Raw genomic sequence first — 20,579 nt, 5'->3', positions numbered from 1 at the left:
ACAACTCTGAGCACCGTAACAATATGCTGCCCCAGGCCAGACTCCGCTTTCGGGAGGGGCCGCCCTCTGCACACCAAAAAAGATGAAAATGACACAGGCTCCCTCCTGGAACAGGGGCATTTGTGTTTATGAACGGAGCCCTGGCAAAACCTGAAAACAAAGCGATCTCCGGCCGCAGGGATTCCTTTAGGAACCGACGTCAGGGCCCATTGCTACCCCGGGGAAAAAATAAAAACAGGATGTGGTCCGTCGGTTTTTCCTCTCCGGGGGCGGCTGTTTCCGGTCCTCTCGGGAGCCGGTCCTTCGGTATCCCTTCCCCTGAAGAGCTGGGACTGTAACCGCGGGTTCCGCCGCCTCAGGAGCCCTCGGAGACTTCTGTCCGTCAGCGGCGGTAGTGGCGGGGGCGGCGTGGGCGGCGGGGGCGGCGGGCCTTCCGCGCGGCCGCGATGCTGAGCTCCCGGGCCCGGGAGGCGATGAGCGCGGCCGACAGGGCCATCCAGCGCTTCCTGCGGACTGGGGCGGCCGTCAGGTGAGCTTTGGGGGGGCGGGGCGGCCGGAGCGGCCGGGTCCAGAGTCCCCAGCTCGGGCCTCTGGAAGCCTTTTCACGTCCTAGTCAGGGTCCCCGGGCCGGAGCGAGCATTCTAGAGGCTTCTGCGTCCTGCGGGGTTCGCGGCCCAGGCCCCGAGGCGGGCGGGGCGACGGGCCTCCGGGGCCTCGGCAATGCCAATTCTGTCTGCACCCCCCAGTTCTACTAGCGCCCCCAGATTTGATCAGTGCCCCACCCCAGCATGCCAGTGCCTCCTCCAGGCCTGTCACTGTCCCCAGAACTTCTAGAAACCCGCGGGCTTGTCAAGGCTTTAGATTCTCTCAATGCCCCTCGTCCTCTCGGTGCTGCTCAGGCCTTCCAGGTCCCCTTAATCCTTTCAGGATCCCCCCCAATCCTTATGGGTTCCCAGCCATGTCAGGCCCTGGCCTGCCAGGGTTCCCCAGCCTTGTCATGCTTTCCAGCCCTGCATGGTTCCAATCCTGTAAAATGCCGGGTGCAGGCTAGCGCGATCCCCGCCCCATCCCCCATTCCTGTCAGTCCCCGTCCCAGTTATGCCCGGGATCGCCTATTCTGTCTGGGTCCCCAGTCTTATTAGTCACTAATTGTCTTGCAAGGGGGTCCCTAAACCAGTCAGGACCCCTTTACCTATTAAAGCTCCCAGTCCTGCTAAGGTCCTGCCAGGTTCCCCCCCCTCCCCCTGCAGTATTGCCCCCCTTTTCAGACCCCCTATTTCCCTCCTCTTATCCACCCTCCACGGGCTCCAGGCTGCAGAGCTGAGCCCTGCACCCTCAGTCCTGTCCCTGAATGACTGAGACCTGTTGTTCAGGTCAGCTTCCTGCCTCTGGAACTGGAGCAGGTCTAAAGAGCTTACAGTCGCCGGCCGGGAGCCATCGCTGGCTCTGCGGTGCCCCCCTTCTGTAGATGGGAAACGTGTCTTGAGTGGGCCTTGCCCATGGCCCTGCAGCCGACCTCGGGGGAGAAGCCAGAGCTTTCCACTCCCAGGGCCCATACTCTCCTCACGCTGTCATTTTGCAGAGCAATGGCATCTCCAGAGGTGTTTTTTTTTTTTTTTTTTTTTGTCCATGCCCTGCCTGCCCTCCCTGCTAAGCACACGGGCAAATCGTCTGTCCCACCCCTTCAACACTCTGCTGTCCTTCAGTTTCCCTCGTGAGCTCTGTGGTGTCAAGCACAGGGTTGGCAGCCTGACAGGCCGAAGTTCAGAGCCACACGGCCTCACCCTCTTTGACCAAGTTGGCTACATCTCTTCGTTTCCTCGTCTATAAAAAAGGAGGCGGTCATGGGACCCCGCTCCGTGGGATTGTTTTGGGGATGAGCTGAGATGATCACGGTGCCCGACACAGAGCACGCACTCGGAAACGTTAGTGTTTGGAAAGGGGATTTGGCAGCCTAGGTGTAAGCGCTTTACCATTTCAATGCCGGTCCTTTTTCATCTTCCCAGGCACTTGGTGAATACTCCTGTTGTGTAAAAGTCGGCACAGCGGTGCCTTAGGAAACTTTAAGAATAACTTCCTTTTTTTAAAAAAAATATTTTTATTGATTTCAGAGAGGAAGGAAAAGGGAGAGAGAGAGAGAGAGAAACATCCATGACGAGAGAGAATCATGGGTCGGTTGCCTCCTGCAGGTCCCCCACTGGGGATCGAGCCCACAACCCGGGCATGTGCCCTTGACTGGAATCGAACCTGGAACCTTTCAGTTCGCAGGCCGACGCTCTATCCACTGAGCCAAACCGGCTAGGGCAAGACTAACTTTCATAAATAAACTAAGGTTATAATCATTATCCCAGCAGGTGACGTTTACCCTTACTATGTACCCTGTGCATTCGCGCCTGTGTTTTCCTCACCAGAAGCCTGTGAGGTAGGAGGGCTCAGGAGTGTCCCCATTTTACAGATTAGGAAGCGGAAGCTTAGAAGGTGAAATGATGCCTTAGGCCAGTGGTCGGCAAACTCATTAGTCAGCAGAGCCAAATACCAACAGTACAACCCACAAAAGATTGAAATTTCTTTTGAGAGCCCAATTTTTTAAACTTAAACTCCTTCTAACACCACTTCTTCAAAATAGACTCGCCCAGGCCGTGGTATTTTGTGGAAGAGCCACACTCAAGGGGCCAAAGAGCCGCATGTGGCTCGAGAGCCGCGGTTTGCCGACCACTGCCTTAGGGAATAGCAGAGCCAGAGTTGGACCAGATTAATGTGATTCCACTTTCTTAACCAAGTTCTCTGCACCACTGACTGCGTGGGCAGACAAATAGTTATTTTGAAATTCAGTTATCAGTTCTGCATCGTATCTGTTATAACAATAGGCAAATGTAGGTAGTTGTAAGATAGAATCCCTAGTATCACCAGTAGCTGAGATCAAAACAATATTTACATGCTTCAGATATTGGAATAAAGATATATTATACACATACATACCTAATATTTATATATATATATATGTATATATATATATACACACACACACACACACACACACAAGTGTATATTGCACATATATGTATATACATATATGGTTTGCTTTATTCAGTGGAAATGCATAACTTTGTATAAAAACAGTCTTAAATTGGTGAAATTTCTATCTGTGTAGTAAAAGAACTTCAGTGTCCAAGACAAACCTGAAATTAAGAATATTTATAAATACTTAACAGATCTTATTTACTATTGTATGCCCCCTCTCCATTAGTACTCCAAATGATACACCCATTTCTATGTTTTCTCCAATACACAACTACTCAGTGGATATTTTTGAGAACCTACTATCTGCCAAGAATGATCTAGGCCAGTGGTCGGCAAACTCATTAGTCAACAGAGCCAAATATCAACAGTACAACGATTGAAATTTCTTCTGAGAGCCGGAAACCGACTTCTGCGCTTGGGCCACGAAGTTTCAATCACACTGAACGTGCGCGCCCGCACGTGGTATTTTGTGGAAGAGCCACACTCAAGGGGCCAAAGAGCCGCATGTGGCTCGCGAGCCGAAGTTTGCTGACCACTGATTTAGGCACTCGGGATGTGTCAGTGACTAAATAGACAAAGGTCCCTGCCCTCAGGACTTAGCATTCCATCTCAGAGAGACAGACAGTAAACATAGTGAATAAGTGAATTTTATGTTGAAGATGACAAGAAAAAGTCAGACTGGGTAAAAGGGGCCAGGAGTGCAGCTTCTAATAGACGTGGAGGGGAAGGGAAGGAGTGAGCCACGCAGGGGTCTGGGGGAGGAGCTTAGGGGGAGGGGGCAGCAGTGCAAAGGCCCTGAGGGGGTGTGACGGGCAGTGTGTGGGGGGGTGAGGGCAGAGGAGGGAAACCCTGGCTTCTCCTCTCAGTGAGATGGGGCTTTTGGCAGGTTGTGGTCTGACTTAGGTTTTAAATCCTAATGTCTAAATGTGCTGATTTTCAAGACATTATCCTATGCTATATGTTACTTTAACTTGAAAGTTAGGTATTTGGTGGGCCAGTGGGGTATTATTATTTTTTTAATATTGATTTCAGAGAGAAGGGGAGGGGGGAGGGAGAGAAAGAGATAAAAACATCAATGATGAGAGAGAATCCTAGATCAGCTGCCTCCTGCACGCCCCCTTCTGGAGATGGAGCATGCAGCCCAGATTGAGAATCCACCCATGACCTCCTGGTTCATAGGTTGATGCTCAACCACTGAGCCACACCAGCCAGGAGCCAGTGGATTATTTTGAGGGAATGCCATTTCTTCATATATCGGTATACACACAGAATGTGTTTGTGATGAGGGGAGACAGTAAACTGGTTTTCTTTCTTAGGTATAAAGTCATGAAGAACTGGGGTGTTATAGGTGGACTCGCCGCTGCTCTTGCAGCAGGAATATATGTTATTTGGGGTCCCATCACAGAAAGAAAGAAGCGTAGAAAAGGTAAGACTTAGACTTGGCACCATGGTCTATAGACTTGACCCAAACCCTTATTACCCCCAAAACAGTACAAAAAGGGAGACCATTTTTGGTTCTTTTGTATCTTCAGCTTTTGAACAGTACTTTCTTTTAAACAGAAGTGTGTTCTTTTGCATGATACCAGTGATGACATTAGGAAAATGTTGGTAGTTGTAAGAGAGAGTCCCTAGTATCACCAGTAGCTGAGATCAAAATAGTACTTACATGTTCCAGATTTCATACCCTGCAGGAAAAGTGGCTGCATTGCCTAGCGTTCTCATTAATATGGCAGTTATGTTTTTTAGGAGTAGAACTGACTAATTATATGACGCATTTGGGGTTTCACTGACTAGCTGGTAGTCACTAGTAAATGTTTCAAGTTTCTTCACTAACACAAACATCTATTTCCTTATTTGTAAAAATGTGCCCTTTTGTAAATGTTGCTCTACTTCTGTTGATTGATTAAAAGTCAGCTTTGAGGGGGGGGCGAATAGATGTAGCAAAATGTTGATCTTCGTTAAATCTGAGGATGGTTATTAGAATTCATTATATATCCTCTCTTCTTTTGTGCATGTTTGAGAACTTTCCTAATAAAAAGTTGGGTTTTTTTTAAATGTCAGCAGCAGAGGGAAGTGTGCCAGATTTTGTCGGTCTCTTTGCAGAAAGACTGATCGGAATTGCTGTGGTGTCTTTCCCACTGATTATAAGAACACAGTCATTGTCCCAGGAGCAACAACAGAACAATTGTTTTCTTCTGTGCTGAGAAACATTGCTTTTTTATCAAAGGAGAGAGAGAGAGTGAGGGAGGGAGAGGGAGATGTTACTGTGGGGTTTTGTACATTCAGTGTTAACCAAACTGTACCAGACGCTGTGGTGGGTTTCAAAAGTAACACAGACAGACGGGGACCTGAAGGAGCGGTGCATGGACAGGGCTCCGCCTGGACAGAACGCCTGGCTCCGGATCCCTGTGGATGAGAACTCTCTCACGTTCAGATTTCAAATCCCAGGCCACGGTGCAGGAACTCTGGGCCACGAATGGGAGAGAATAAGAGAGTGGGTCCAATGTGATGTGCATGTTCTCTTCCCCATCCCCCCACTTCTAGGGCTCGTGCCTGGCCTCGTCAACTTGGGGAACACCTGCTTCCTGAACTCCCTGCTGCAAGGCTTGTCTGCCTGCCCCGCCTTCATCCGGTGGCTGGAGGAGTTCACCACGCAGTACACCGGGGATCACAAGGAGCCCCCCCCACACCAGTATTTATCCTTGACACTGTTGCACCTCCTGAAAGGTATCTAGCTGGGAACTGAAGGGGGACTGTGTGCATTTTCATAGCAGCAGCTCGGATGATAGGCAGAGGGCTAATAGCCTCTGTGCAGGAAAAGATCATACCGGTCATTATGGGAAAAACCACTAAGAGCCCAGTAGATACAAACAGCTGCTTTAAAAATCAAATCCAATATATTACCACCTATTCTAAAAATGATCAGCTTAGTAACAGACTTCTAGGGAAGAAGAAAACCCATTGCGACATAACCATTTTTTTTAAAAATATATTTTATTGATTTTTTACAGAGAGGAAGAGAGAGGGATAGAGAGTTAGAAACATCGATGAGAGAGAAACATCGACCAGCTGCCTCCTGCACACCCCCCACTGGGGATGTGCCCACAACCAAGGTACATGCCCTTGACCGGAATCGAACCCGGGACCCCCGAGTCCGCAGGCCGACGCTCTATCCACTGAGCCAAAACGGTTTCGGCGACATAACCATTTTGATTATCGAATACTCTGATTTCAAAAACATTGAAGTGTGTGTTTTTTTTTAAGTATGTTAGCCTAGGAAGGAAGAAAAATAATACAAATTGTATTTCAATAGATAAAAAGTGTATCTGACACTCAAATATGCATCTTTTTAAAAAAATATATATATTTTTTTATTGATTTTTTTTTTTTTTTTACAGAGAGGAAGGGAGAGGGATAGAAACATCGATGAGAGAGAAACATCGATCAGCTGCCTCCTGCACACTCCCCACTGGGGATGTGCCCGCAGCCAAGGTACATGCCCTTGACCGGAATCGAACCTGGGACCCTTCAGTCCGCAGGCCAACGCTCTAGCCACTGAGCCAAACCGGTTAGGGCTCAAATATGACATGAAATAACAGCGAGGCACCCTGGGTGGTGGTGGTTTTTTTTTGCCTGTCAGCAAGGATAGAAAAACAACTCCACGGTCATGACCAGCTGTTGGGTGACATGTTCCTACTCACTGTGGGGAGGGAGGGGAACTTTCAGGGAAGCGGTTTGGAACTGCACCGTCATGGCTTGCCGAATGGTCCGCACCATTGGCCTTAGCAGTGCCTTGTCTGGAAGCCTGGCTTAAGGAAACAGTTAGAAATGTAGACTGTGATTTCCACCAGCCTGAGTGGGGGCGGGAGAGTGCGGGAATGGCTGGACCCTGGCCCTGAGCCCGGAGAGTCACTTATCTAACTTCATTTTAAAAATACTTATATATGTTTTTGTTGATTTCAGAGAGAAAGGGAAAGGAAGAGAGAGATAGAAACATCAATGATGAGAGAGAATCATTGATGGGCTGCCCCTGCACACCCCACACTGGGGATCGAGCCCACAACCCAGGCATATGCCCTGATGGGGAATCGAACCATGACCTCCTGGTTCACAGGTCGATGCTCAACCACTGAGCCATGGAGGCCGGGCTCTAACTTCATTTTTAAACCACCATTTGACTGCAGAACTGTCCCTCCTCCTACCCACCACATTGACATCTGCTAACATCCTGAGGGCATTCAACAGAACGCAGTTTGGGAGTTGCTGGTGTATGCACAAAGATCTCCAACACCTCCTTATAAAGGGGGAAAAGGAGAGAGTATGCGTGTCCCACAGTAGAATGATTAAGCAATCCATGAGTAGTACATAGCCATTCAGAATCATCTTTATGAAGTCTTGTTTTTTCCTAATTTGGGAGAGGGTATAAGCTATAATATTAAGTTTAAAAGAGCAGGATACAGAATATGGTAAGCCCTAGCCAGTTTGGCTCAGTGGGTAGAGCGTCGGCCAGCAGACCAAAGGGTCCCGGGTTCGATTCCAGTCAAGGGCATGTACTGTGGTTGCAGGCTCCTCCCTTGTCCAGGCCCTGGTCAGGGCACATTCAGGAGGCAACCAATGTGTTTCTCTCACATTGATGTTTCTCTGTCTTTTCCTCTCTCTTCCACTCTTCCTAAAAATCAATGGAAAAATATCCTCGGGTAAGGATTAACAACAACAAAAAACCAATATATTAATTTTAGGTGTACAGCGTAGTGGTCAGACGTTTCTGTAACTTACCTTGGTAAGTCTAGTACCCCGGATGCCACACATAATTATTATAATATTATTGACTATATTTCCTGTGCTGTACTTTACATCCCCGTGACTATTTTGTAACTACCAATTCGTACTTTTAATCCTTTTATATTTTTCATCCAACCTCCCAACCCCTCTCCCACCTGGAAACCATCAGTTTGTTCTCTCTGAGTTTGTTCCTTTGTGTTTTAGATTCTACATATAAGTGAAATCATATCATATTTGTCTTTCTCTGTTTGACTTATTTTACTTAGCATAATACCCTCTAGGCCAGTGATGGACAACCTTTTGAGCTTGGTGTGTCAAACTTCGCCAAAAAACTGAGCATACCTCGAGTAGTGTGTCACTTTGAGGGAAAAAAAACATTATTTCGCAAATGTTTCATCCTCAGGAGCAGCAAATGTTTCATCCTCGGCATGCGGCCGCTGCGTGTCATCAGAAATGGCTACGCGTGTCAGTGTTGACATGCGTGTCATAGGTTCGCCATCACTGCTCTAGGCCCATGCATGTTGTCACAAGTGGCAAGATTCCACTCTTTTTTTGTGGTGGAGTAAGACTCCATTTTGTAGACAGGGGTGGGCAAAAGTAGGTTTAGAGTTGTGAAATTTATTCTTGTATCATTATTGATCAATTACTGTATTATCTATTTGTATTATTTCCATACAAACAACTATAAACCTACTTTTGCCCTCCCCTGTATATCTTTGCGAATAAATGTTTTCAAATTTTTAGGGTAGTATATCAAACTAAATAATACATCAAACTTTTGCACAGCAAAAGAAACTGGTCACAAGTGAGTAGGAGAAGATACTTGCAAACAACAGCTCTGACAAGGGGTTAATAACCAAAATACAGTGTGTGCCACTTCTTCCCTATCCATTCGTCCATCCGTGGACACTGAGGTGGCTTCCATAGCTTGGCTATTGTAAATACTGCAGCGGTGAGCATAGGGAGGCGTGTGTCTTTTTAACTTAGTGTTTTGGGTTTCTCCGGATAAATACCCAGAAGTGGAATTGCTGGGTCCTTCTTTGTCTCTTGTTAATAACCTTTGTTTTAAAGTCTGTTTTGTCTGATGTAAGTATTACCACCTCTGCTTTTGTTTGTTTGTTTGCTTGTTTCTGTTTGCATGAAATATCTTTTTCCATCCCTTTACTTTCAGTCTGTATGTGTCTTCTATCTGGAGTGGGTCTCTTGTAGGCAGTATATTTATGTGTCTTGTTTTCCTATCCATTCAGCTATCCTATGTCTTTTGATTGGCATATTTAATTCATTTTCACTTAAAGTAATTATTGATAGGTATGTCAGTATTGCCTTTTTATTCATATTTTTTTATTTCTCCTCCTCCTTGTTCTAAGTCCCTTTAACATTTCTTGTAATACTAGTTTGATTAACTCCTTTTGCTTTTTCTTGTCTGGGAAACTCTATCTCCTTCTGTGCTAAATAATAGCCTTGCTGGGTAGAGTAATCTTCATCGTAGGTCTTTGCTTTTCATCACTTTGAATATTTCGTGCCACTCCCTTCTGGCCTGCAAGCTCATCATAGTTTTATTTTTGTTTATTAGGTTTGATTCTATTTAGGATTAAAAAGTAAAGAACTCAGCAGGCACATTTGAGCTGCTACGTGTAGCTTGATGCTTTGCTGTGATAATCAGAAACTCACATGCAGACAAATACAAGTGAAGGCCTTATGGCCATGGGAGAGGAATTAAGCACTGAATGTGGGGTTGGACGAGATGAGTGGTTAAGGGTCCCCTGAGAGCTGCGAATTAAAATCATTTTATTCAGTAAGAATCTTGCAACAATAAATTTATGTTGAGGATAATTCAAGTAAGTAACTAAAAAGCAATTGCTTTATTTAAATGCTGCAGCCTTATGAAAAGTTACATTCATTCAACAAACACCAGGCGCCTCATAGTGTACTAAGGTTACAAGGAAGAATGAAGAAAGAGATATGACTCCAAGGTGAATTTTACAGTTCTCAAATTCTTAATTAGCTTTGGTATGTTGTGCTGTGCAGGTTTTCTGGTTAGTTGTTACGCTGATGAATTTTAATAGTTATGTTACCATTTTTGTTTCCAGCTCTATCCTGCCAAGAAGTTACTGATGATGAGGTCTTGGATGCAAGCTGCCTGTTGGACGTCTTAAGGATGTACAGATGGCAGATCTCTTCCTTTGAAGAGCAGGTGAACACAACATTCAAAACAGGTTTACTTAGAGACTCCTTCCCACCAGTGAGCTCTCCGTCTGGGGAGGGTCTTCATTGAGAAAATGGCCAGGATGGAACTGTTTCCGTTGAAGGAGCCGGGCCCTGAGAAGGTGGACAGCAAATCCTGCCCACGTTAGCTGGAGGGGGCTGCCCAGTGGACCACACGGGGGTGGTGCTGATGCTGCCCTGGCCTCCTCGGGCCTCTCTGAAGAATGCTTTGCCCTTTGGCAGGATGCTCACGAGCTATTCCACGTCATCACCTCGTCCTTGGAAGATGAGCGCGACCGCCAGCCCCGGGTCACACATTTGTTTGATGTGCATTCCCTGGAGGTAAACCATGAAGATTTCCAATGCATTTAATGTGGTTCGGGCATGGTTAACAGGTGTAGGGACCACGAGTATGATCTTTGTACAACTTTAAACTCACAAGTCAGACTCAGTAACCATCGGCAGTGGGGGTTGGGCGGGGAGAGGGTCTTTGCAGGTAGTGACTTGGAAGACTTAAAAATGATTCATGGCTGCAATTTGTGTTGGCTTGAAAAAGGAAAAAATGCATTTCCCCCCTTTTTTTATACAGGGGAACACAGAGTCCTGGGGATGCTAAGTGAGTCTTCATTTCCCTGAAACATTATAAAAGTTAACTGGTAAAGGGGGGTAATGTTCCCGAGAGAGGAAATGTGTTTTGATTGCATTTGATGAAGGAATAGGCACAGTAACCAACCAGAGAGCGTGATCCAGGCTGCTTTTAGAAACCTTTGTGAAAAGTTGGTTTCGTGGTGCAGTCAGCACAGAAACTTGTGAGGTTGGGAGTGGGCTGAGGGGGATAAAAGGGTTGCACTAGGGTCTCCAGTCTGTTTCTCTTTCCCTTACAGCAGCAGCCGGAAGTCACTCCCACACAAATAACCTGCCGCACAAGAGGTAGTCATTGTCCATTGAACTGCAACACATAAGATGGGTACTTTCTAGATATGACAACCATTTGCTCATTTACATTTTTTTTTTTTTTCTGGTGACATCTAATCCAGCTTGAACTGTGTGTACTCCCAAAGGAATTTGTGTTTTGGAAACAGCTTTAAATGGTTCCCTCGGTGAACATCTTGAATAATTCCTTCCCATCTTAGTCTGCTCAGTTTCTTCCAAATGGACTTATTTCAACTACAAGGGAGGGTTTTATTTTTACCTCCTTTTTTAAAAAAAGAATGTATTTTTATTGACTTCAGAGAGAAGGGAGAGGGAGAGATAGAAACATCAATGATGAGAGAGAATCATTGATCAGCTGCCTCCTGCACGCCCCCTACAGAGGATCGAGCCTGCAGTCCTGGCTTGTACCCCAACAGGGAATCAAACCGTGACCTCCTGGTTCGCAGGTTGACGCTCAACCACCGAGCCAGGCTCTTTTTACCTTCCTGAAGTGATCCTGTGAGGAACTTAGTAAGCTGAAGCTCATGTTCTCAGCATTTCTACCTTGGCCAGCTTACTACAAATAGAAGGAAATCGTTGTTTTCTTAAGACTTAAACTTATATATAAAAAAATAAAGACATCAATTATTTGTGCATTAGTAGCTATAAGAACGATTACCTTTGGGATCATGCCTGGTTTGTGGGCTTGATCCCCAGTGTGGGGCATGTGGAGGCAGCTGATCAGTGATTCTCTCTCATCATTGATGTTTCTGTCTCCCTCTCCCTTCCTCTCTGAAATCAATAGAAATATATATATTTTTAAAAACCCACACGATTATCTTTGGAACCCGTACTGTGTGCCAGGCAGTGTACTGTCCCATTTAAGTCTCACAACCTCTCTATAAAGTAGATGATATTGGTGATAATGGGACAATAATTATTCCCATTGCCAGCAAACTGAGGCTTGTAGAGATGATATGATTTAGCTAATGAGCCCAGGGCAGCCATACTCTAGGGCCTGTGTGTCTAATGAGCACACCACACTGTGTTTATTCCACTAGCCCCCATTCTGTTTTTAAAAAGTGTCTTTCAGAACTTGCTGCTTCTGATGGCATTTCAGAAGTTCATCTTACTTTATGGAATGTTCACTTATGGTATCCTGTTGACATCTCAAACATTTTAAGCATATGTTTATGAAAAGACGTCACTAAACACAAATTCCTTTCTAAAATGTGGCTGTACCCATTATACAGAAACCACATTTAAGGACCTGTAGAAGTTCTCCTGTGAAGGGAATGGCTTGTCTTTTTTATGTACATCAATAAGAAAAGCTATTTTTAATTTAATTTTCAGGGGTATTTTTTTCTAAAGAGAGCATTGCTACCACATACTAAAAAGGAGGGTAGCCCAGCCGGTGTGGTTCAGTGGTTGATCATCGACCTATGAACCAGGAGGTCACGGTTTTCTTGTTTGTTTGTTTGTTTGTTTGTATTTTTAGAATATATTTTTATTGATTTCAGAAAGGAAGGGAGAAGGAGAGAAGGATAGAAAAATCAATGATGAGAGAGAATCATTGATCGGCTGCCCCCTGTAAGTCCCACACTGGGGATCGAGCCCGCAACCTGGGCATGTGCCCTGACCGGGATTGGGATCGAACGTGTGACCTCTGGTTCATAGGTCAATGCTCAACCACTGAGCCATGCCGGTGGGGCAAGGCTGTCACAGTTTGAATTCTGGTCAGGGCACATGCCTGGGTTTCGGGCTCGATTCCCAATAGGAGGTGTGCAGGAGGCAGCCGGTCAGTGATTCTCTTTCATCATTGATGTTTCTATCTCTCCCTCTCCTTCCTCTCTGAAATCAATTAAACATATTAAAAAAATAATAATCAATAAAAATAAATAAATAAAAAGGAGGTGGCAGATCCAAAGATGTTTTGTGTTGCAGGGGCACCTCATCCCACGTCCAATCACTGGAAATCTCAGCATCCCTTTCATGGGAGACTTACTAGTAACATGGTCTGCAAACACTGTGAACACCAGGTAAATACAACGCCAGTGCTTTATATTTTCTCGCGATGTCTTCTTTTAAGTTAAGATTCATGAAGGGTCAGAAGAGGAGTGTGGACTAACCTTGGTATAATCCGTTGTGATTGCCTGGGCCCTTAGTGGACAGACCACCCCGCTGTGGTCAGTACTAACATGTTCACTGATCTTCAGGCGGCATCTGCTGCACCAAGAACCACAGACCCCCTGTGGGTTGCAAGAATTCAGGTCCTGAGTTTGGGTCTAAACTGATGGTAGGACTGTTGTTTTGTTTTTTCTTTTGAAGTTTTAAAATATTTTTTTTACTTGGAAATTTTCCAAGTAAATACAGAAATAGAGAATTGTACAACTATCACCTCAAACCATTTTAGGATATTTTCATTATCAACCACCTCCCCAAAAAAACCTGGATCTATTATGGCAGTTACTCCCCATTTCTCTTTCTCTCTCCCCTCCCCTCTGCCTTCCTTTCTCTCTAAAATCAATAATGGGTGAGGATTAAAAAAAGGTCCATAACTTAAAAATTCATTGTCTTAAATATCTTTTAATCTATAACTTTCCCATTGATCATTGCATTTTATTTGTATTTTGATACTATTGTAAGTGGGATTTTAAAATCTTTTTCTAATATATGGAAATATAATTGTATATTGACCCTCTATCTTGTGTTCTTGTAAAAACTCATTTACTGATTTCAGAAATTTTGTTGTAAATTCCTTAGAATACTTTTTAGTATTTTGTTGTAATTTCTCTGTTGGCTTTTAGCTGTACTTTTTAAATTTTTGGGGGGCAGGTTATGATGAAATCATGCAATTTTAACCATTTAGAGTTAATATTATATTGCATGTGAAATACAGGAAATTTATAAAAATATAGTTCTAGCCCCACATCCTTTGTGTGTTATTTTTGTCATATATGTTTTCATCTACATACATCACAGATCCCATAATACTGTCATACTTTTTGCTTTAGACAGTTAAATATGTTTAAAAGAAAAAAAAAAAGAAAACAGTTTTACATTTGCTGTTTTCAGTTTTCTTCAGCCCTTTCTGTAGACCCAAGTTCATTTGATGGTTTTTCCATTCAGCCTAAAAGGATTCCTTCAACATTTCTTGCAGATCTATTGGCAACAGTTTCACTTAGATTTAATTTGTATGAAAATGTTTTTCGTTTTGCCTTTTTTTTTTTTAAGAATAGTTTTGCTGGGTATAGAATTTGGGGTTGCTGTTGTTTCAGTTTCATTTGGTTTATTTTAAATTCATCCCTTTATAGGCATTGTTGTCTTCTGACGTGCATTTTTTCTAATGCAGAGTCAGCATCAGTCATTTCATCCCTTTGTATAGAAAGTGTCACTTTTTCTCTGGCTGCTTACAAGATTTCCTCTTCATTTTTGGGGTTTCATTAGTTTGCCCATTCAGTACATAAACATAGTTTTCTTTGTATTTGTTTAGAGTTTGCTGCATTTCTTGAATCTGTGCATCTATGTTTTTCACCAAATTTGTACATTGTTTTAGGGAGACCTTCAGACAAAAAGCCACACAATGCAAATCTCACCCATGGAGCTCCTATTTTTCCAAGACATGACTTCTCTTCAATTTCTGCCTGCTTTTGCTAGCTCTCCAGTCATTCATATAGTTTTGTTTTGTTTGGGTCCAGATTCTACAATTGTTATCTCAAGGAGAGTTCGTCTAATCATGCTACTCTGCCATCACCAAATGCAGGAACTCTTACCCTATTTTAGCATGGTTTTTTTTTTTTTCTTTTGCAATTAATAATAAAACACACATCTTTCCACATAATCACACATTCTTATCCTACTCTACTTTTAATGTAGTATTCCACTCCACTCCATGGACATGATAGAATTTATTTAATCATTCCATAGAAATGTCGATGATCACATTTTGCTGTTATCAATAATGCTGTGATGATCATCTTTGTAGTTATGTCCATGGTTATTTCCTTAGGATAAAATCCCAAAATTTCTGGGTCAGCCATGTCATCTTAGTGTTTCCAAGCTGTTTGATGTTATTGTATTTCACGTTTACAAGGTTGTTTTCAGTAGAATTTGCTTCTAGGTAAGTACATTATGTTAGTGTTGAACTTCTAAATATTAAACTTCAATAAGCATGTATTTTCCCATCTATAAAGTTTTGAACTGAACCTCAGTCCTTTGTGGATTTTCTGCAATATTTGTTTCAGAGTCCCGTTCGATTCGATACCTTTGATAGCCTTTCACTAAGTATTCCAGCTGCCACCTGGGTATGTACTGACCTGTGGTTCCTTTGGGGTCTGCTTCGGAGACATCTGAGTCTGAACGGGCTTTGAGGCGTTTTGTGCAGCTCAGGGGCCATGTGTTCCTCAGACCCGTGGTTGGCTGAACCCGTCTTAGTTTGAATGTGTAGGACCATGGCCCGGTTTGGGGGGAGAGGAGGTGGACGGTTTGTCTCTTGCTGCAGAAATTTTGGCTTTTTAAAATACATACACACACATATTAATCTCAAATTCAAAAATACCTAAAACAGTGTGGGAGTCCATAATTGTCTGCAGCATTATGTCCTCATACCCTTGACTCCATCGCGGTAGCCAGTCTAGGGTGCTGTGAGCTCCATCTTGGTTCAGAAGGCAGCCAGTTGTGTCTGTGATGCTTTTTTTTTGCCTCCACGAGCACAAAGAAAGCTCTGGGACTCGTGATGCCATCTGTTCACCGGGTCAGTAGCTCCCCTTTGAATTGTGACAAAGCGTTTTCTTCTTGTGCTGTAGGGTCATCCCCTGACCCTGGACCACTGCCTTCACCACTTCATCTCATCAGAATCAGTGCGGGACGTTGTATGTGACAACTGCACAAAGGTAGGCCTTCAGCCCCGAATGTCATCTCCCCCGTGGTCTGTGTGCCCCGATGTAGCGCCTCTCACACCATTGGCCCAGAGCTCTTCTGACTATTCCCCGAGGGTCCTTCCCGCCACTGCCATTTCCACCTCAGGTTGGGCACCTGGCAGCCCATGGAGCAAGTCTCTCTCCCTGATGAGTTTTGTTTTAGCCACCAACTATTCAAAGAAGAAGTTTGATACCATGCTTTGAGATTGGGCATGCCCTTTCCGACTTGCTCCAGTCCCCTCCATTCCCACTTGTCTCACACCCGCCTTACCTGTGCCACCTGCCTACCTCCCTAAGCAGCTGAATTAAGAGGGACTCTGTGGAACAGAATTTCTAAAGATACAACAGAACAGGTTAAATGCCAGTGTCAGAGCTTCTTTCTTTCTCCTGCCTCCATGGTTGCTGGTACTTAAGAAATAAAACACTGCCGAAACCGGTTTGGCTCAGTGGATAGAGCGTCGGCCTGCGGACTCAAGGGTCCCAGGTTCGATTCCGGTCAAGGGCATGTACCTTGGTTGCGGGCACATCCCCAGTAGGGGGTGTGCAGGAGGCAGCTGATCGATGTTTCTCTCTCATCGATGTTTCTAACTCTCTATCCCTCTCTCTTCCTCTCTGTAAAAAATCAATAAAATAAAAAAAATAAATAAAAAAACTCAACTGTACTTTAAAAAAAATAAAAATAAAAATAAAACACTGAAAACCCACAAGTCATTGGGCAGCTGAGTTCATGTCAGCAGGTAGTCAAGTGCCAGTTGAGTGCAGGTATAAACACCACCCTGATGGGCAGCTCTCCAGAGATGTCCTTTCGAGAATTTCAGCCGATGGATGTTGTTTCTTTTATTCCAGATTGAAGCCAAAGGGACGCTGAATGGGGAGAAGGTGGAACACCAGAGGACCACTTTCGTTAAGCAGTTAAAACTAGGGAAGGTGAGCCCACACCACACACCTTGTTGGCCCTGTTTTTGGGGGCCCGCTCCCAACACTCGGCACTTCCGCTTTCTCCCACCCGCAGCTCCCCCAGTGTCTGTGCATCCACCTGCAGCGGCTGAGCTGGTCCAGCCAGGGCACGCCCCTGAAGCGGCACGAGCATGTGCAGTTCAACGAGTTCCTGATGATGGACATCTACAAGTACCACCTCCTTGGACACAAACCGGGCCAACACAGTCCTGAACGGAAGGAGAAGGCAGGGCCCGCGCTGGACCTGCAGGACGGGCCGGCGGCCCCCAGATCAGGTATGTGCCCGAGGAGCTAAGGCAGCGGGGCCTGCAGCGCAGAGAGAAGGAGTTGGGCATCACTAGCTTCTGGGGCCTTTCTGCCCTGAAGGCTTGTCCAGCGGTTGCTGAAATTCTTGAAAACAGCAGGTTTGGGGCTGGAGGGGTTAAGGTTTCTTAAAAGAAGTTAAAATTATATAGTAATGAGAGGTATCGTTTTTGTTGTTGTTGGTTTTAATTGATTTCATCAGTGATGAGAAAGAATCATTGATCAGCTGCCTCCTGCACGCCCTGTATTTAAAAATTAAATAAATGAATAAATAAATAAAAACGATCACAGTTGAAGAAATATAGGGAGAAAAGCTTAAGATTTCTGTCTGGTCTTTTGACTAAGTAATAATTGGTTCACATATCACTCCAGTGAATTTCTTCTTCTTTTTATTTTAAATAAATTTTTATTGATTTCAGAGAGGAAGGGAGAGGGAGAGAGCAATGGAAACATCAGTGATGAGAGGGAATCATTGATGGGCTGCCTCCTACACGCCCCACACTGTTGATGGAGCCCACAACCTGTGCATGTGCCCTGACCAGGAATTAAACCATGACCTTCTGGGGTTCATAGGTCGACGCTCAACCACTGAGCCATGCCGGTCAGGCTTTTTCTTTTTTCTAAATGTTTTTATTGATTATTTACTTATTTATTTATTTAGAGAGGGAGAGAAAGGGAGAGGGAGAGAGAGAAACATTGATGTGAGAAATATTGATCAGTTGCCCCCCACCCAGCCCCTATTGGCCCCCCACTGGGGATCAGGCCCGCAGCCTGGACATGTGCCTTGACTGAGAGTGGAACCTGTGATCTTTTGGTGCAGGGGACGATGCCCAGCCTACTGAGCCACACCAGCCAGGGCCCAGTGAATTTCTCTTTTCTTCCCTAGCACAGTCATCTCAATTATACAGAAACTGTGGGGAAGAAATGTCCTGGGTAGAGATCACTGTATGTCTCATTGGGGTTGATCCTCTCCTCTACTGAACAACTTATTATCTAATTCCGTTACTGGCCCCACTTGAGGTCCCTCGTTGAATGGGGTCCCAGTGAAGCAGGTCGCTATTATTACCCTCAGTCTCACGGAGGAGAAAATCTAGGCGTCAAGAGGTTAAATGATTGGTCCCCAGGCAAACCGCAGAGAACGGGCACTAGAGGGCAGTGTTGGGCAGTGTTACAAATGCTTCTGATAGCATCTGTTGAGAGCTTTAGAGTTAGAGAGGAGGAAACCCACCGATGTTAAGTGCTCCAAGCCTGAACCACCACCTCGTGCTGCTCCCACCCAAGTCCCGGCCGTCTTCCCGGGTGGGAGCGCAGGTCTGCTCACGGTCCCAGCGTGGTGGCCATGGTTAGAGGCCAGCAGTGAACTCCTTGTACTTAAAGCCCCTCCCATGTGACACTTGAGAGGAAACGAGAGGTAAATATCTCCTCAGTTATTTTATCTACTCCCATGAGCATGTGTTAATACTGTTACATGTTGGTATTCCTTAGAAGCTGACAATGAAAGGAGAGAGAAGGTTTAGGTCAGTGGTTCGAAACAAGAATTTTGCCTCCCAGGGGACATTGGGCCGTGGCTGGTGACATTTCTGGCCGAGAAGGGATGTCACAGGTATGCAGTAGTAGAGGCCAGAGATGACGTTAGATTTCCTGCAATGCACAGGGCAGCCCCCACAACAGATAATTACCCATCCCGAATGTTGAGCATGTCAAGGTTGGTGTAGGTCAAGGTTGGTGTAGGTTCAGCTGCTGAATTCTGACCCGGGCCCGTGAGCAGGCAGCCATTGACAAAGCCATCAAAGTGAACAGGGGACCGGGAACTCCGGGTGCTTTTGCTGTTGGTGATGAAAACAGGGACAAAAAGGCAGGAAGCTTGACAGTAACAAAAAGAAATGTTTGTGTTTTCTTTGTAGCATTATTGGGTAGTTACATTTCAGCGTAATCAAAACCATGTTTTGCTTTACCCACACCCATTGCTAATTTTAACTGCCTCGGGCCTTTTTCTCTTGCAGTTCTGAATCAGCCAGGGGGCCCCAAAACCCACATTTTTATGAATGGTGCCTGTTCCCCGTCTTTGTTGCCCACCCTGCCAGCCCCAGTGCCCTTCCCCCTCCCGGTGGTTCCGGACTACAGGTGAGCCGCTCTTTAGAGGCAGCCTTCATTCCGTGGAGGCTGCTGGTTTTCTGGGGTTTCCAAAATGAGCTCCTCGCGAAGTGAATGACAGTGTGGACATGGCTGTCTTTCATTTTAAGGTGGAACTTCACTATTAGGCATTCCTGTTTATTTTTGTCCAAAGTGGAAGTCACTATAAATATAAGAATTATAAAATTTAAATATATGTGTATGTGTGCATACATGTATGAATGCATGTAGAAAAAGTGTAAAGCAGAAAATTTTTAATATCTTGGGCTACTACCTAGATCACCAGTTAAATCCTTAATGTCTTCCACTCTGTAATGTGTGTGCGTGCACTTATACATACGCTCATAGAACGGACATCGTACCAGTAAATATAGGCCTGTATTTTAATGGTTGTGTAGCATTCACTTATATGGACGTACCATTGAATCAGCCCCTTATCGTTGAATATCTAGGATTGTTTTACTTTTTGCTTTCATAAACCACTGGCATTTGTTCCTACCGGTCAGCTCCTCCACGTACCTCTTCCGGCTGATGGCAGTTGTTGTCCACCATGGAGACATGCACTCCGGACACTTCGTGACTTACCGACGATCCCCACCTTCGGCCAAGAACCCTCTCTCAACCAGCAACCAGTGGCTGTGGATTTCCGACGACACTGTCCGCAAGGCCAGCCTGCAGGAGGTCCTGTCCTCCAGCGCCTACCTGCTGTTCTACGAGCGCGTTCTTTCCAAGATGCACCAGAGTCGGGAGTACAAGTCCGAAGAGTGACTGTGCCCGGCCCCAGAGCTAGACCTGATGGCACTGTCCACACCGACAGGAAAAAGACGAAGCCAGGCCGCGCGTGTGTGCAGGCAGCCCCACGAGAGTCCTCCCGCCTCCTGGTGTGGTCTAAGAGCAGGTTCCCCGGGGAGCAGGTGGCCCCAGTGCAAACCAGACCGCCCTGAGCCGCTCTAGTGCGCACCGGAAGCTGTCCTCGTCGTGTCAGCAGAGCACTCGTATGTCTAGAGCATCTGTGTGCTCACCTGATACCGGGGATTAAAAGAAATCAGACTCTGGGAGACATCGTTTTTATATTCTGATATGCTAGGTGTTCTCCGAGGGGCGTTAACTTTGTCAAATCCTCTGAGGTCTCAGCACAGATCTTTTATTTTTAATAAGCAGGCCCATCTAAACATGGTTGACAAGAGTTCGTGAAATTATTGAAGGCAACAATTTAGAAGAAAAAGTGCCTTTCACTTCCGGTTGCTTTTGTGGCATGTCCGTTCTGGAAAATGCACTTTCTCTAAGAGCCGTAGCAACACTTTTTGAAAAGCTCTCTCCCAGGTTTCTCAGTGGCTGGCTAAAGGA

At 45.3% G+C, this 20,579-nt stretch overlaps 1 protein-coding gene across 2 annotated transcripts in view; it reads left to right on the top strand.

Moving 5' to 3' along the window:
- The window catches only part of USP30 (ubiquitin specific peptidase 30), a 34,690-nt gene extending 14,400 nt beyond the window's left edge, over positions 1-20,290 (top strand). Inside the window, exons 1-13 of one of the 2 annotated variants that reach the window (XM_028146847.2) lie at positions 404-529; positions 4,338-4,447; positions 5,566-5,748; positions 9,894-9,997; positions 10,252-10,350; positions 10,893-10,938; positions 12,865-12,959; positions 15,165-15,224; positions 15,726-15,812; positions 16,686-16,766; positions 16,852-17,071; positions 19,103-19,223; positions 19,739-20,290. In XM_028146847.2, coding sequence (XP_028002648.2) covers positions 447-529; positions 4,338-4,447; positions 5,566-5,748; positions 9,894-9,997; positions 10,252-10,350; positions 10,893-10,938; positions 12,865-12,959; positions 15,165-15,224; positions 15,726-15,812; positions 16,686-16,766; positions 16,852-17,071; positions 19,103-19,223; positions 19,739-20,000 — 1,551 coding nt within the window. In that variant the 5' untranslated portion in view covers positions 404-446 and the 3' untranslated portion in view covers positions 20,001-20,290. Of the gene's footprint in view, positions 1-403; positions 530-4,337; positions 4,448-5,565; positions 5,749-9,893; positions 9,998-10,251; positions 10,351-10,892; positions 10,939-12,864; positions 12,960-15,164; positions 15,225-15,725; positions 15,813-16,685; positions 16,767-16,851; positions 17,072-19,102; positions 19,224-19,738 lie in introns of those variants that run through there. The other variant, XM_054712587.1, reaches the window with a different exon arrangement.
- The last annotated feature ends 289 nt before the right edge of the window (positions 20,291-20,579 follow it).

The sequence above is a fragment of the Eptesicus fuscus genome, chromosome 23, assembly GCF_027574615.1.
Source record: "Eptesicus fuscus isolate TK198812 chromosome 23, DD_ASM_mEF_20220401, whole genome shotgun sequence".
Lineage (NCBI taxonomy): Eukaryota > Metazoa > Chordata > Mammalia > Chiroptera > Vespertilionidae > Eptesicus > Eptesicus fuscus.
Note: the sequence above shows the minus strand (reverse complement) of the source record. Positions and strands in the feature narration are given on the sequence as shown.